Below are 16,215 nucleotides of genomic sequence, written 5' to 3' on the forward strand. Positions count from 1 at the left end.
GTGTTTTGAACAGTAAATTATAAAATTGAACATCTGTGAGTGAACGTCTGAGGATAGCATCAGCAAATTACACACTGCGACATATTACTAATGATAAGATGTACCAAAAAAAATACAGACGGTCCTAAGTGTGGTTTGTCATAACTCGAATACGTCGTAAGTCAGAGACTATGTTTGTGCTTAACAGTATTTTGAACAGTCTTCTATTGGAGAAACTTTCTTTTAGCTTTCATGTGTAAAAAAAAATATAAGAATAGTTTACCAAGACTGTTGCTTCTAGTAATAATGGAGTAACTGGTTACCAGACTAACCTGTCCATTATAAACAAGTATAAAATGGCATCAAAGGAATGTGAGCTGTTTTTAGGCTGTGAACTATAGGCAGTACAAGACTGTCATACCTGAGAGAAGGAAAACTTACAAAATAAGCCCCACAATTCCCAAGTTGTCTGCCTGGGGAAAATTTTCCGACCATGGCACAAAGAGTTGGAGTCTGATCAAAGCACAGCAATCCTACTAAGTTGAGGAGGCAGAGATCAGGTGAAAGGGCTGAAATCTACTATAGATTGAACATCAGAGAGGACAGCTCTACAGAGCAAAAAGAACACTGCTGAGAAGGAACCCCAGAAGTCTTTGCATCCTGAGGACTCTGTCCTGTCACAATAGAGAGATCTCCTTAATACCTTTTTAGCACGCCTGGCACCCAGCTGAGACATGAAAAAGGCTGCGCTTCAGGAACAAGGACCGCACACTAGAATTACACTTACTGCAGACCTACATTAAGAAGACCTAAAACCAAGCCCCAACAGAATGCACAGGGGAGTTGGAGTTTGAAGGTTGAGTCTTGCCAATTTAGGGGACCATGGGAAGCACCTTCGCCTTTTCACAAATCTACACTAACAAAGAATAAATCCAACCCCACTCAAGTTCACGATGATCAATCAGGAATTGAACTGACTGCTAAAATAACAATCAGAAAGCTTCAGAGGGAGATGACAGAATTCAAAGTCTTCTCACACATTATCAAAAATGTCTAGTATTCAGTAAATAATCACTACATATACAAAGAAACAGGAAAAAATGTAATCTGTGGTCAAGAAAAAAGTAGGCAACAGAATGAACACAAGCCGCCCTCTACTGTGCTGTCAAAAGTTACTAACGACATGTGGCTGTTAAGTATATGAAATGTGGCTACTGTGAGTTGTATTTACTGTAAGTGTGAAACATACCAGATTTCAGAGACTTAATATGAAAAAAAGGAAGTATTTCTTTAATAATTTTTGTTTATTACATGTTGACTGATATTTTTAGTTAAATAAGAATATTAAAATTTATTATGCTTATTTCTTTATATAATTTGGTTTCTTCCCAAAGTATTATGAGGAGCAAAATGGTGTCTTTGTCTGAGATTGTAATGCCAAAATAAGCTTTTTATAACATAATTATTTAATGTGTTTTTAGATGAAAAAATTGTTATACTAAAAAAAAGATTATTTGAAAATTGGTATAACTTTTCAAGAATATTTAAAGCATTAACAGAGCACTTATTATGTGAGATAAATTTGTATTTGCAACAGAAGACTGAAGAGGAATTGAGATTTGGGCGTGTCTCTGCTCCAATAGGTAGCAAATCACATCTCTTTTTTACACACCACACAGATACCTCTTCTGGTTCAGAAGATGAAGGCTCTGTACAGGGTGATTCCCAGGGAACACCCACCTCCAGCCAAGGCAGCATCAACATGGAGCACTGGATCAGCCAAGCCATCCATGGCTCTACCACATCCACAACGTCCTCCTCCTCCACGCAAAGTGGTGGAAGTGGCGCCGCCCACAGGCTGGCCGACGTCATGGCGCAGACACACATAGGTAAGTATACCAGCTTGGGGTGCTTTTCTACATACTTCTTTATATGCACTTTATTCTGCTGTTGGTGTCTAAGTGACCGGTGAGGAGCCACATACTTTTTTGTTTGTGTACTTCTCCATTAATGTCATATATGTAGATTCATAATGCATTCATAAAGGAATGCATTCTAGCTCATCAGGGAAAGTTACAACCATTTCTGTTGATATATTGTCATCTTCTCACTTATGTTGCATTGTGCTCCTAAATGAAATTTTAGTAGTGCTGATAAATAAGACAGGGAATTTTAAAGCAGTGTTGCCATTATTTTGGGAATCATGTAGGCAAGTAAAGATAAACCAGCAGTGCTTTACACGGTTTTTCACCATGGGTATTTAGGTGGTTTGTCTGTTAGCTCATGTTGCTTTGTAGGTAGGTTCTGTCATGAGTGGGCTTTTCTAGATTGGAAAAAGTGCAGTATTAGGAAGGATTTTCCTGAGTTGCTTGAAGGTGGCATAAAATAAGGAATTAAGTAAGAATTATTCGAGGAAGAGGTCAGGGTTTGTTTGTAAGTGTGCCTGTATGAAACTGGAATGAGTAAGCTCCATGGTTTTCTGCCTCCACTTTGACCCCTCTTCCTCTGTCGCTCAATAATGGTCTATGAAAGGGAGCAGTATGGTGTCTGCTTCTGTTTTTATCCATGTTCGGCCATGAGTTAAGATTTTCAAACATTTCAATAATAAAACTTTTGCATAAAACCAACCGCATGATAAGTTATTTGTTTGAATATAGTGCCAAGATAGAGCGCTACGCTCTTGTCATTAAAATAGCAATGTGGAGAAAGGGTGGTTACCGAACCCCAAAGGAGGCATGCTGTTTACTGTATGTCGTAGTCCTATAGATCCTCCCAGCCATTGCTGAATGTGCTCCTAAATACTCTGGGAAACCTTACATCTGAGAAAATGTAAACTTAGAAAACAGGTAAATATAACAGAAGAGTTACATATTCTACAAATACCTTGGACTCCCAGATTATTTCTTTCTAGATCATTAACTATTTTACAGAGAGTCAAAGTAGTTTCAAACTGATATTTTAGGAGTATGTCTCAATAGTGCTCAGTCAGAATGAAGTTAAAAGTGTGTCTGCCTTTTAATATCAGAAATGTGATGTCTGTTGGCAAAGATTCAGGCAATAAGGCCATCTGGATCTAGTCTGTTCTTCCATCAACTAGTGATGGTGTCTTCAGGGTTCACTCACCTTCTCTCTGCTTTTGTCTGAAAGTTTGAAAATGAGGGGGAGCAGTGATAATGCCTTTATCTTGTACGTCTCTTAACTCCCCTGAGTGAAAACGGGAGAATAGGAATACTTCTCAATTTTTTTTAAAGTGATATTCAAATGTAAAGTGGTATTGTCATTAAATTTCAATTTAATACATTTTAAGGAACATATACACTGGTTATTGTTGCTAATAACCTCTATTTGAAATCACGGTAAGCTAATAATTTAACAGAAATATACGGCCGTTAAATATTTTTAGAGAACAGATTTTTTCTTGTGTGCGTTGGAGCTGTATGTAGTGGCCAAGGCTCTGTCGGTGTGCTTCCCGCACTAGACTGGTAGGATACACAGATAATGTCCACAGCTTCTGCCACTTACCCCAGTCTTAAAAACATTTGTATTGTGCTCTCAGCTCATGTTTAAGGTAGTGCTCAGAATCTTATCAAGAGGAACACAAATTTATGAACAAATTAATCACTGCACGTGATTGTCCCTTTGTGAGTTTACTTACACTAGGAATACTGGAGGGTTTACCTGAACTATAAAAAGTGGCATTACTCACGTATGTCAGGTCTCAATTTAACCTAAATATAGCTTTTGAGTTTGTGACCATTTCTGTAATTTTTAATTTGGCACAAAGATAAGTTCCTGGAATATCTGTGTATTTTCTCTAAATATGAAGAAAATTTTGGAGAGAAAAAGTAGCAAAATAATAAAACTGGATGAGAAAAGGACAATTAAAATAATTCATCCCTGTGGCAAAACAAAAGTAAAAAAAGAGAGGTGCTGACAGCATTTGGACTACCACTGAGATCCTCAAAAGCTACTAATAAGAAAATGGTACCTGTGTGTGTGTGTTTTAAGGAATTTAGGGCAAAACACTGACTTGTATTTGCAAATCCTTCATGATGTGATACTTAGGCAGTGTAGTTTTCCACAAAGGGGTAAAAGTCTCCTGGGCCGTGAGAGTTGGTCACAGCATGGGCTACTCCTGTTACTTGCTTGTTGAAGAAAAATCTGAAGTCTTCTGTGAACTTTTCGTTATGCCCACACTTAAATAGCTACACCTTACATGTATCTAAATAGTCAAACCCATTTTGTGTAACATGCAAAATCCCACCCTTTTTTTCCCCCTGCTGTTCTGCTTGCGTTCAAACCTAGCATGGTGTGCTTGTTGCCTTCATACTAAGAGCACTGATGGGGGGCCTCCAAGACATTGTTCATCTTGAGGACGCTAAGTACACCTTTCCTGAAACTAAGATGTGTACCTTTGTAGTGCCACTGTGACAACTCCCTTGTCACAGATAGAAGAATACATTGACTTCAGTGCAGACTCTGTCCATAGCCAGAGCTAGAATCTTTTTTGATTATCTGAAAATATTTATTAAGGACCGTTGTACATGTAATATTCATAAGACAATTAGAAAAGTAAGTATTAATACCACTAAAATATTTTTATCAGTATCAGAAGCTGAGGAGCATAACTTAGAATAATCAGTAGATTTCATGGAATACTTTTGAACTTCAAGGAGGTATGTTTCTAAAAAGCATTGAGAGTAAAAAAAAAAAAATTATTTGCCTACATAGAAATGGAGAAATTGAAGAGAAGCGATATTAGTATTTTTTTAGAGTAAGAAATAAGAACAAAGCAAATAGTTAACATTATTGTCCATTCAGAATAAAATTTTTTATATTTAGGAAATTAAATGTCTTTTATATTAGCTATTCTCTTCATTTTCTAACTACAAATACCTGTTAAAGTCTCTGTAATCTTTGGTTAGTGTACAGATCGAAAGACATTGTCAGATGCAGGTTTTATCAGCATATGTTGGGGTACATTTTCATAGCCAGATATCCATAGAAATAATTTCTGTTCGCAGAGTATTTTAGAATTCACTTGATGTTAACGCTGCTTTTAGTTTCTGCCGTTTGTCTCAACAAACAGATTTTCAGCAGCTTTCTTACATCTGTCCCTGCTAAGAAGATAGGAAGTGAAAAGGTGATCATATGTGCTAAACAGTGCATTCATCATACATACTTGTAACATAATTATTCTCAAACCTGGCAATTGAATGTGTTGATTTTAGATTCTACTTTGCTAAGGAATTTATTAGGAGTACCTGAAAAATGGCTGCAGTTGTAACAAATTACCCTAATTTATTTATGTGTAATCATCCAAAGTATTGGGGAATTCTTTTATAATCTCTCTATTGATATTTTGCAAACATTTACAAACAGTTTTTAAAATATCAAACACATATTGAAGATGGTGATGTTGGCAAAACCTGTGCGCTTCGTACTGGCCCCTGCTTTTGGCTGGAGTCTGCCTGCTATCCCCTCTCTGTCCTAACTGGGACATTGTTGCAACTAGGAGCTTCATAATTTTAGAGTAGAAGTCAGCAAGCTTTTCCAGTAAAGGGGCCAGAGAGTAAATATTTTAGGTTTGTAGGCTGTATGATCTCTGTTGCAACTACTCAGCTGTACTGTTGGAGCACAAAACCCGCCACAGACAGTATGTGAAATAAAGGGCACGGCTGTGTTCCAGTAAAACTCTTACAGTGGGGATTGTTAATTCACCCCAGTGCCATCGGGGAAGAGCTGAGTGCTTCACCTGAGTGTGCATCCACCATTATTAACAAGCTGGTAGCACAGCTCCTAGTGCTGATTTCTAATCCTGCATCATCACATTTAATTGGTAATAAAACTGAGATCTACAGAAACATACTCCCTGAAATTGATCATATGTGTCACCATTTATCTTTTTACATCACTTTATCAGAGGTCTTGACAACTTAATTCCTTTCCAGCTCAAAATGTCTCTGTATCTTTATCTGTTGTTTCCTTTTTCTGAGAACGAATGCGTGCTCCTCCAGTCAAGGTTTATCCTTTCATCTTCTTTCCTAATTCCAGTTTCTCCCACTCCAGCTGAATGGAATCTGCTGTCTCAGTGTTCCCTTTTCTTATTTGCTTCCTCCTCTTGCACTCAACGGCATTGGGTTTGGTTTTTTGGTTTTCATCTTTCCCCCATTAGTGTGTGTGGTTTTGGTGTTGTTGGCCACTCAGTCCTTCCTCTGAGCTTCCACGACACTACCTAGCCTAGTTCTCCTTTCCTGATGGTGTTTTCTTCTGGTGGCTCATCTTTCTCTTCTTCTTCCCGTCCTGTCTCTCTCTACTCTTGTTCATTTCATCCATTTTCACAGCTCAGAAAGTTTACCTTCTCTTTCATGACTTAGATGTCTACATTTCCAGCAGTGAAATCTTTTACCAGTTCCACATTTCAAACTGCTTATTGAACATCGGCCTCATTGGCCTCAAGTTGTTCCTTGAGATCAGTTTGTCTAAAAAGGACTTTGTTGGTTTTTCTAAGACCTCCCGTTTTCTATTAATGATGTCTGCTACTCCGAGATACCTGGGCTCAAAACCTCAATCATCTTGAGTCTTTATCATTCCCTGGGCCTTCAGCTTCCCCAGTGTGTCTTAAAAATGCTCCTGCTTTCAATCTCTGCTACCACTACACTGATTCCAGACCGCATTACCTCTCAGCTGTGCTGTTACAATACCTGCTCATCCCACATTTCTCTTCCATTCAAGCTGCCCTTTACCTCACTGCCCTCTCTGTATTGCTAAAGCACCTATCTGATCCTATCTCTTTTTCAAAGAACAGCAACAACAACACAATGCTTTTTGGATTTTCACCTTCTGAAACTGCCTCTTTTTTTTTTTTTTGGATTTTATACTTAAAATCAAAGTAATGATTTTTGAGCCCAGAAGTTTCCCAACCCTTCATCTGTTACCCTGTCTCCCTCTGCTCTGCAGAAATACCTCATTAACCTACTTATTACACCTTAATGCACAAATAGAAATACATTAATTGATTTACATATCTTTTTCTGATGTTTAAATGCATTTAACTCAGAAAGCCATAATGTAGTCATTCACAACTTTATGCAGGTTTCACAGATTATTTCTTGAAACTCTGAGGGGACAGGACCAACATACAAGGGAAAAACAGTAACGAGAGGAAAGTCTGGGGACCTGAATGAAAGGGAGCCTGAAACAATAATAGCAATAACCACTGGTTAATTGCAGGATATCAGGGTACTGTATAGCTTATTGGACATTTTCTTCAGCTACAACAAGAAATAAATAATAGTCTTATTTTACAGACAGGACAACTGAGGCTTAGAAAAGTTGACATTATTGTCCAAGGTCATATAACTAATAAGTGGTTGAGCTGGGAATCAAACAAAGATCTGTTAGACTTTGACGCTCTCCCTCTTAACCACTTAGCAGTTTTCCTTTTCACTTGGTGCTTTGTTTTAGTGTGGTCCTTATTGTTACAAAAGGGAAAGAGAGCTCTATTTCAGACAGTTAAATTTTGAATAAACAATAAAGATTTCAGAGTTCCCTGTAACAATCGCATAGAATTTTAGTCTGTACAGGTTCTTGATAATTGTAGACTTTCATCATGAATTTGAATTTGAGGGTATAAAAATCAAGATGCTATTGTACAAAGTTAAATACTTCTAACATTAGGAAATACTACTTATGATTGTCTATCAGACAATATCACATCTTTAGTGGCATAAACGTGGGGGGGAAACATTCCTAGATCTGAGAAGATGTGAGATCCTGCTCATGTCAACCCTGACTCACAGAACTGTGGCTGAGAGAAATGTTTGATGTCGAACTGCCAGGCTCATTGCTAACCATCTCTTGGCTTAGCCTTTAAATGATTTATCTGAAAGTTCAAAAAGCAACTGTGACTCACTATTAGAACTATATATATACACACACACACATAGACACATAATGTGTGTATTTGCATATATATAAAGTAGAAAAATTAATGTGTAGAAGACAAAGTTAAACTAAGTGTATTCTGTCCTGGATAATTATTTATTATTTTTAAAGGAATGGTTATTAAAGGAGTAAGATAGCTGCTTGGATATGCTAAATATATTATTTTTTGAATCCTAACATAATTACACATCTAGATGATTTCTTAATTGTATTGTTATATGTCACATTTATTTGGATGAGACACCAGTGTAACTTTCCTATTTAGGGTACATTCCGTTATAGTCAGCGAAAGTAGATTTCACTCCAGTGAAACTAAGCAGGAAAGTCTAATGCCTTTTCTTCTGCTTAGTTACATAAGGAAGAAGGCAGTACCACAGTGAGTATTCAAGCCATTCAGGTGTTCAGCAGCAAAACCAAGCATAAGGGATCTGCCATCTGTATACCACATACTCCCACCCAGGCATCTGTCCGTTTATTGTACTGTGACGTCTTGCATGTTGAAAGCAATGCCACTGGTATTCAAATACCAGGAGGGTCACCCATGGTGGAGCTTCCAAACTAACACAGACTAGGAAGAGTGACCTGGTGGTCTACTCCTGAAAAAAGTTGGCCACTGAAAACCTTATGAATAGCAGCAGAGCATTGTCTGAGACAGTGCCAGAAAACAAGCCCCTCAGGTTGGAAGGCACTCAAAATACGACTGAGGAAGAGCTGCCCCCTCAAAGTAGAATGGACCTCAGTGACCAATGGAGTCAAGCTTTCAGGACCTTCATTTGCTGGTGTGGCACAACTCAAAATGAGAAGAAACAGATGTAAAAATCCATTGATAACCAGAACATGGAATGTACGAAGTATGAATCTAGAAAAATTGGAAATCATCAAAAAATGAAATGGAACTAATAAAGATCGATAGCGTAGGCATTAGTGAGCTGAAATGGACTGGTATTGGCCATTTTGAATTGGATAATCATATGATCTACTATACTGGGAATGACAGATTGAAGAGTAAAGACATCACATTCATCGTCAAAAAGATCATTTCAAGATCTATCCTGAAGTACAAGGTTGTCAGTGATAGGATAGTATCCATATGCCTACAAGGAAGACCGGTTAATACGACTGTTATTCAAATTTGCACGCTAACCACTAATGCCGAAGATAAAGAATTTGAAGATTTTTACGAACTTCTGCAGTCTGAAATTGGTCAAAATTTGCAGTCAGGATGCATTGACAGTTACTGGTAATTGGAATGCAAAAGTTGGAAACAAGAAAGATTGGTAGTTGGAAAATACGGCCTTGGTGATAGAACTAATGCCAGAGATCAAGGATAGGATTTTGCAAGACCAACAACTTCTTCACTGCAAATACTGTTTTTCAACAACATAACCACTATGCACTTGGCACTCACTGGATGGAATGCACAGGAATCCAGTCGACTACATCTATGGAAAGAGACAATGGAAAAGCTCAATATCATCAATCAGAACAAGGCCAGAGGCCAACTGTGGAACAATCAGTTGCTCACATGCAAGCTCAAGGTGAAGCTGAAGAAAATTAAAACAAGCCCATGAGAGCCAAAGTATGACCTTGAGTATATCCCACCTGAATTTAGAGACCATCTCAAGAATAGATTTGATGCACTGAACACTATGACCGAAGGCAGAGGAGTTGTGGAATGACATCAAGGACACCATAAATGAACAAAGCAAGAAGTCACTAAAAAGACAGGAGAGAACAAATTAGGTTATCTAAAGTACAATAAAAAAAGTTGCTTGGAGGTGGAGGGAGGATATTGACTACGAAGAGGCACAAAGGGACTTTGAGAGGTGATATAAATGTTCACCACCACCCATCTATCAGTTTGTCATACTGTGGTGGCTTGCATGTTGCTATGATGCTGGAAGCTATGCCACCAGTACTTCAAATATCAGCAAGATCACCTGTGGTGAACAGGTTTCAGTGTAGCTTCTAGACTAAGACAGACCAGGAAGAAAGGGCTGGCAATCTACTTCCAAAAATTAGCCAGTGAAAACCTTATGAATCACAAAAAAAATATTGCCTGGCACAGTGCTGGAAGATGAATCCCCTAGGTTGGAAGACACTATGTAATAGCTGCAACAGTGGACTCAAAGATACCAACAGTCATGAAGATGGCCTGGGACCAGGCAAAATTCATTCTGTTATATGTAGGATTGCCGTAAGTTGAATTTGATTCAACAGCAGCTAACAACAACAATAAATGTTCTACAGATTAATTATGGCGGTAGTTATATACCTGTGTACACTTGTCAAGTTCATAAGCAGAGTGAATTTTATTGATTTTAAAGTGAATAAACGTGATTTTAAAAGTTAAGAGGAGATGATTAGCTCTACTTGTACCCAAAAACCAAACCCATTGCCATCGAGTCAATTCCGACTCATAGTGACCCCTATACGGCACAGCAGAACTGTCCCATGGGGTTTCCAAGGAGTGCCTGGTGGATTCAAACTGCTGACCTTTTGGTTAGTAGCTGGACTCTTAACCACTATGCAGCCAGGGGTTTGAAGAGAATAAATAAACAAACAAGAAAGAAAGACAGGAAGGACAGAAAGGACCAAGATGAATATCAGAAGAGACTCTGAAGCTCACTCTTGAATGTCAAGTAGCTAAAGTGAACAGAAGAATTGATGAAGTGAAAGAACTGAACAGATTTCAAAGGGCAACTTGAGAAGACAAAATAAAGTATTATAATGAAATGCGCAAAGGCCTGGAGTTAGAAAACCAAAAGGGAAAAATGCTCGGTATTTTTCATGCTGAAAGAACTGAAGAAAAAATTCAAGCCTCAAGTTGCAGTTTTGAAGGGTTCTATGGGAAAAATATTGAACCACATGGGAAGCATCAAAAGAAGATGGAAGGAATACGCAGAATCACTGTACCCAAAAGAACTGGTCGACGTTCAGCCATGTCAGAAGTGAGCATATGATCAAGAATCAATGGTATTGAAGGAAGAAGTGCAAGTTGTGCTGAACACACTGGCGAAAATCAAGGCTCCAGGAATTGACAGAATACTAATTGAAATGTTTCGACGATCAGATGCACTACTGGAAGTGCTCACTTCTCTGTGCCAAGAAATTTTAGAAGACAGCTACTTGGCCAGCTGACTAGAAGAGATCCATATTTATGCCTATTCCAAAGAAAGGCGATCCAACAGAATGTGGAAATTATTGAACAATATCATTAATATCACACACAAGTAAAATTTTGCTGAAGATCATTCAAAAGTATTTGCAGCAGTACATCGACAGGAAGTGCCAGAAATTCAAACCTGATTCGGAAGAGGACATAGAACAAGGAATATCATTGCTGATATCAGATGGATCTTGGCTGAAAGCAGAGAATAACAGAAAAAAGGTCTACCTGTGTTTTATTGACTATTCAAAGGCATTCAACTTTATGGATCATAACAAATTATGGATAACATGGCAAAGAATGGGAATTCTAGAACACTTAATTATGTTCATTAAAAAAAAATTTTTTTTTTTTTTTTTTTCCATGAGGAACCTGTAAATAGACCAAGACGCAGTCATTCATACAGAACAAGGGGATACTGCATGGTTTAAAGTTGAGAAAGGTGTGTGTCAGGTTTGTATCCTTTCACCATACTTAGTCTGTATGCTGAGAAAATAATCTGAGAAGCTGGACGAGAAGAATAGGACAGGATTGGAGGACGACTTATTAACAACCTGTGTTATGCAGATAACACAGTCTTGCTTGCTGAAAGTGAAGAGGACTTGAAGCACTTACTGATGAAGGTCAAAGACTACAGCCATCAGAGTGTATTATATCTCAAAATAAAGAAAACAAAAATCTTCACAGCTGGGCCAGTAAGCAACATCATGACAAATAGAGAAAAGATTGAAGTTGTCATTTTACTTGGATCCACAATCAACACCCATGGAAGCAGCAGTCAGGAAATCAAAAGAAATATTGCATTGGGCAAATCTGCTGCAAAAGACCTCTTTACAGTGTTGAAAAGCAAAGATGTCACTTTGAGGACCAAGGTGCACCTGACCCAAGCCAGGGTATTTTCAATTGTGTCATATGTATGCGGAAGCTGGGCAGTGTATAAGGAGGACTGAATAAGAGTTGATGCCTTTGAATTATGGTGTTGGTGAAGAATACTGAATATACCACAGACTGCCTGAAGAACAAACAAATCTGTCTTGGAAGAAATACAGCCGGGGTGCTCCTTGGAAGTGAGGATGGCAGGACTTCATATCAGGTACTCTGGGCATGCTATCAGGAGGACCAGTCCCTGAAGAAGGGAATTATGCTTCGTAAAGTAGAGGGTCAGTGAAAAAAAGCAAGACCTTCAAGGAGATGGATTGACACAGTGGCTGCAGCAGTGGGTTCAAACATAGCAGCAATTGTGAGGATGGTGCAGGACCGGCCAGTGTTCCGTTCTGTCATACATAGGGTCGCCATGAGTTGGAACTGACTCGATGGCACCTAACAACAACAGCATATTGTGTTCACACACAAGTGGATGTTCTTTCCAGATTGCTTTATCCATGAGTCTTCTTTTATCTAGATTAAACATCAAAATTCTACAGTTGTGTTTTGCTTGGGGATTTTTGTTTCATAGAAACCAAGTTTAATCATCTTGTACTGTTGTAATTCTGATGAATGAGTTGGGCCTGAGTTTTGTAGTGATTTTGTAACCTCCCCACATACCAAAAGTAGAACCTGTGGAGAAATCATTGCAGACTAGACACCTGAGTAATATGAGTCTAGCAATTAGGCAAATTCTGTCCCCCTGCTTTGTTAGTCTCCACATTCTCATCACGATACCTGATTTGACATCAGGCCTAGAGGGCACAGATATGTCATCTGCTGGGAAACTGGAGCAGCTAGGCAACAAAGGTGGTCTGATTTGGCTGTGTCACGGGCACCCCATTTACAGGTAGGCCCATATTTTGCTTTTTTCTTCAAAGTGAACACGGGCTATCAAATTAAGTGTATGAAACTAGGGATTGGACATTTTTAATGTATGAAAGTTTAGGAAATTCACATCAATCAGCTGGAAGTTCCTTTGAGTTGTTTTACTTATTGTCCATTGTCAGTTAATGGATTACAAGCACACTGCTTTCTGCATATTAGAAGTACTTTTGGGAGTGTAAAAATAATTAGCAAGAGTTAAAAGTGGGATCTATCACCATTGGACCGTCCGTTCGTACAGTTAGAATTAAAGAATGTTTCTTTTCAGCCGGCATTACAACCAGAGGCATTCATTTTATCACTGTTTGTCAAGTATTCATTAATTTATTCATTCACTTGTTCATTCATTCTTTCAGCTATTCATCCAACAATTTTTGAGCGCATATAACGTGCTAGACAGTAGGCTAGGTGGCATTGTAGCTTCAGCATTAAGAAAAAAAGAGAGAGAGAAAAAAAAGAACGTTGCTGTCAAATAGATTCCGACTCATGGTGACCCCTGCACTACAGAGTAGAACTGCCCCGTAGGGTTTTCTTGGCCGTAATCTGTGCAGAAGCATATCCTCAGACTTTTTTACCACAGCACCACTGGGTGGGTTTGAACCACCAACCATTTGGTTAGTAGTCAAGTGCAAAACATTTGTGGCACCCAGGGACGCTTTTCAGCATAATCGAAAAACGCAACCCACTGCAGTCAAAGTGATTCCAACTCATAGCAACCCCATAGGGTTTCCAAGGCTGTAAATCTATGTGGAAGCAGACTGCCTCATCTTTCTCCCTCGGAGCCACTGGGCGTTTCAAAACACCAATCTTTTGGTTCAAAGTCATTTGCTTTAACCACTGCACCACCAGGTCTCCTTTTTTAGCATAATAGTAGAATATTGTATAACAATACCCAACAAGGAGTCAGAGAAAGCCAGAGACTTGTAAAAACAGATGATTAGAAAGGCATCAAATCAAGGAAGCAAATAGGATTACTAAGGCAGAGTTCAACAGGAAAGACCAACCGGTACCCTGAAATTGGTCATGACCAGGATATGGCTGTAAAAACGGGATGGATCATGTTGGCACAATTAAAAACCCAAGAGCTAGGGGGAGGATGTGAAAGAGTGACATGGGTACCCCTGGTAAGATTGGAGTCAGAACAACTAGCAGATGCCTTATAAAGAGATGATTTAATTACATTGCCTTCTAACCTACCTTTTGTGAGTATCTTGAATTCCAGATTCTTATGGAAGCCATGTCAACTGCTGAGAGCAGTAGTAATGCAGGGATAGATGAGACAGAACCTGGTCACTGGGGAAGCTCACGGAAGTAGTGGGAAAGCAGATGTAAGGGGATAGCCGTAGAGCCGAGCTGGTCAAGGGGAGACCAGGAAAGCCTTCAGAGTGGAGATGACACTCGTCTTGAAAAAAGCAATGAGAAATTGACCTAAAGAACAGTGGGCAATCTTCCTCAAAAGATACAAACTCTGTGTAAGAGTTCTCAATATTCAGAATGTTCCTGATGCCTGTGGCCTTTTTGGCATTATACCTGGGGCAGGTGAGCAGTTTAAACCTCTGAACCTACACCTTCAGCCTGACTCAACCTTTTCATATCTATCAACAGGTATTTCTTAAGCATCTGTTACACACAAGGCTCTTTTAAATACCCCTGAAAAGATAGGTAACCTACTTAAGTACTCGGAGTCCTGATCTTTATCAGCATAGGGCAGAGTGTGTCAGTGCGGTGGCAGAGTTCTCCCTGGCCCCCTAACAGAGGCCAGCTGCTGGGTGTATGATCCCACAGTGACGGCATATTCAAGGAGCTTGAAAAGAAGAGGGAGGGGACATGATATAAATAAACTTGGAAAACACTTTGAAGTCACCCAGCTGTCACTGTTTCTATTTTTTAATCACCAGATGCATTGGAATCATTATTTTTCCCCAACTTCAAAGTAGAAACACTGCAGTATTCTTACCACCCAACACAAAACCTGACTGGATATCCCCGATGATGTAGCCTTGGTGTAACTTAAACACTCAGCTCATTCTGAATAAATGTGAAATGCAAGGCACTCACAGATGAGCTGCCTTTGTTTAAGGTGCCTGATGTGAATGTTCGCTCATCCTGCTTTAGCGTCGGTTGTATTTGGGTTTGAAATATGTGCACCAGTGAGGGAAGAAGTTTCAGAGAATTACCCTGTTTCGAAAAATAAAATGAAGCTAACGTGGCGAAATGACGATAGGGGTGGATGAGAGGAGTGAATACAATTTCTAAAATGTTAAAGAAACAGTTCGAATTGGTCTCCTCTTTCTCGCTTGCACTTCCTCTTGTCTGATAGAGCACCCTGCCCTTTATTTACCTCCCTCCACTTGATACTCGAGGTCCACTTAGATTTTTTTCCCCCAGCTCCTCTCTTCATCCCTTTCACATCACTCTATCCTTTTTGGGGGCTAAGATCCAAGATTGCTCTTAAGGATACTCTAAGGAAAGGGAGATGAGAAGTGGGAAACTCAATTTCTGCTGAATGAATGGTCTATATTTAGGGCACTGATGCTTATTATGGGGTGCTGTTCGGGATTGCAGCCATTTAATAGCACATCGGCATTTAGAATCTCCTCATTCAGCACGTGTGTACCTAATAAGAAGAAGATTTGAGTGCTTATGTGTATTTATTTTTCTCTCACTCTCATCTATAAAGTAGATGTTATTATTGTCTCTATTTTACTGAAAAGGAAAGTGAAGCATAGAAAGCTTAGGTGAGTTGTCTAAGGTGACCCAGCTGGTAAACGATAGAGCAAGGAAGAGTGCCTCATACCTACTGGGTCAGTTTGCCTGGGAATGAGGTGTTCCCAGGGTAGACCCAGGAACACTGGAACAACTGGTCACCCTAGGGTGCTACGGTTTGAACTTTACCTAACCTAGGAATGCAGATTAATACCTCCCCAAGCCTAAATTCAATATCATAATTCAATATCATATGAGATTGTATACGTAATACCTGCAAACTCACTTCTATATGTATTTTTGGCAGCTGTCCTGATTTCTTTTCCACTTGAATTACAAATGGTTATGCTTCATTCTGTTGCACATAGGGTTGCTGTGAGTTAGAACCGACTCGACAGCACCTAATACAACAACAGTGTTAGAAAAATAGCAAATTTAGGGGTTGGGAATTAAAAAGGGAAGTGAAGCAAAGGGGATAATAGAAGTTTTTGCAATGAAGCCTTGGAATTACAAAGAAGGAAAGAAAAATGAAAGTCAGTTTGGACCTTAACTTGTATTCTTCTGGGCTCTGAGGGGTGGGGAGGGGATCAATGAATCGGAGTCAT

At 39.1% G+C, this 16,215-nt stretch overlaps 1 protein-coding gene across 3 annotated transcripts in view; it reads left to right on the forward strand.

Moving 5' to 3' along the window:
* The window catches only part of DIP2C (disco interacting protein 2 homolog C), a 655,995-nt gene that overhangs the window by 395,546 nt on the left and 244,234 nt on the right, over positions 1–16,215 (forward strand). For all 3 annotated transcript variants that reach the window (XM_049881664.1, XM_049881665.1, XM_049881666.1), the window contains one exon: positions 1,659–1,868. In XM_049881664.1, the coding sequence (XP_049737621.1) occupies positions 1,659–1,868 (210 nt within the window). The remainder of the gene's footprint in view (positions 1–1,658; positions 1,869–16,215) is intronic.

This window comes from Elephas maximus, chromosome 4 (genome assembly GCF_024166365.1).
Source record: "Elephas maximus indicus isolate mEleMax1 chromosome 4, mEleMax1 primary haplotype, whole genome shotgun sequence".
NCBI lineage: Eukaryota > Metazoa > Chordata > Mammalia > Proboscidea > Elephantidae > Elephas > Elephas maximus.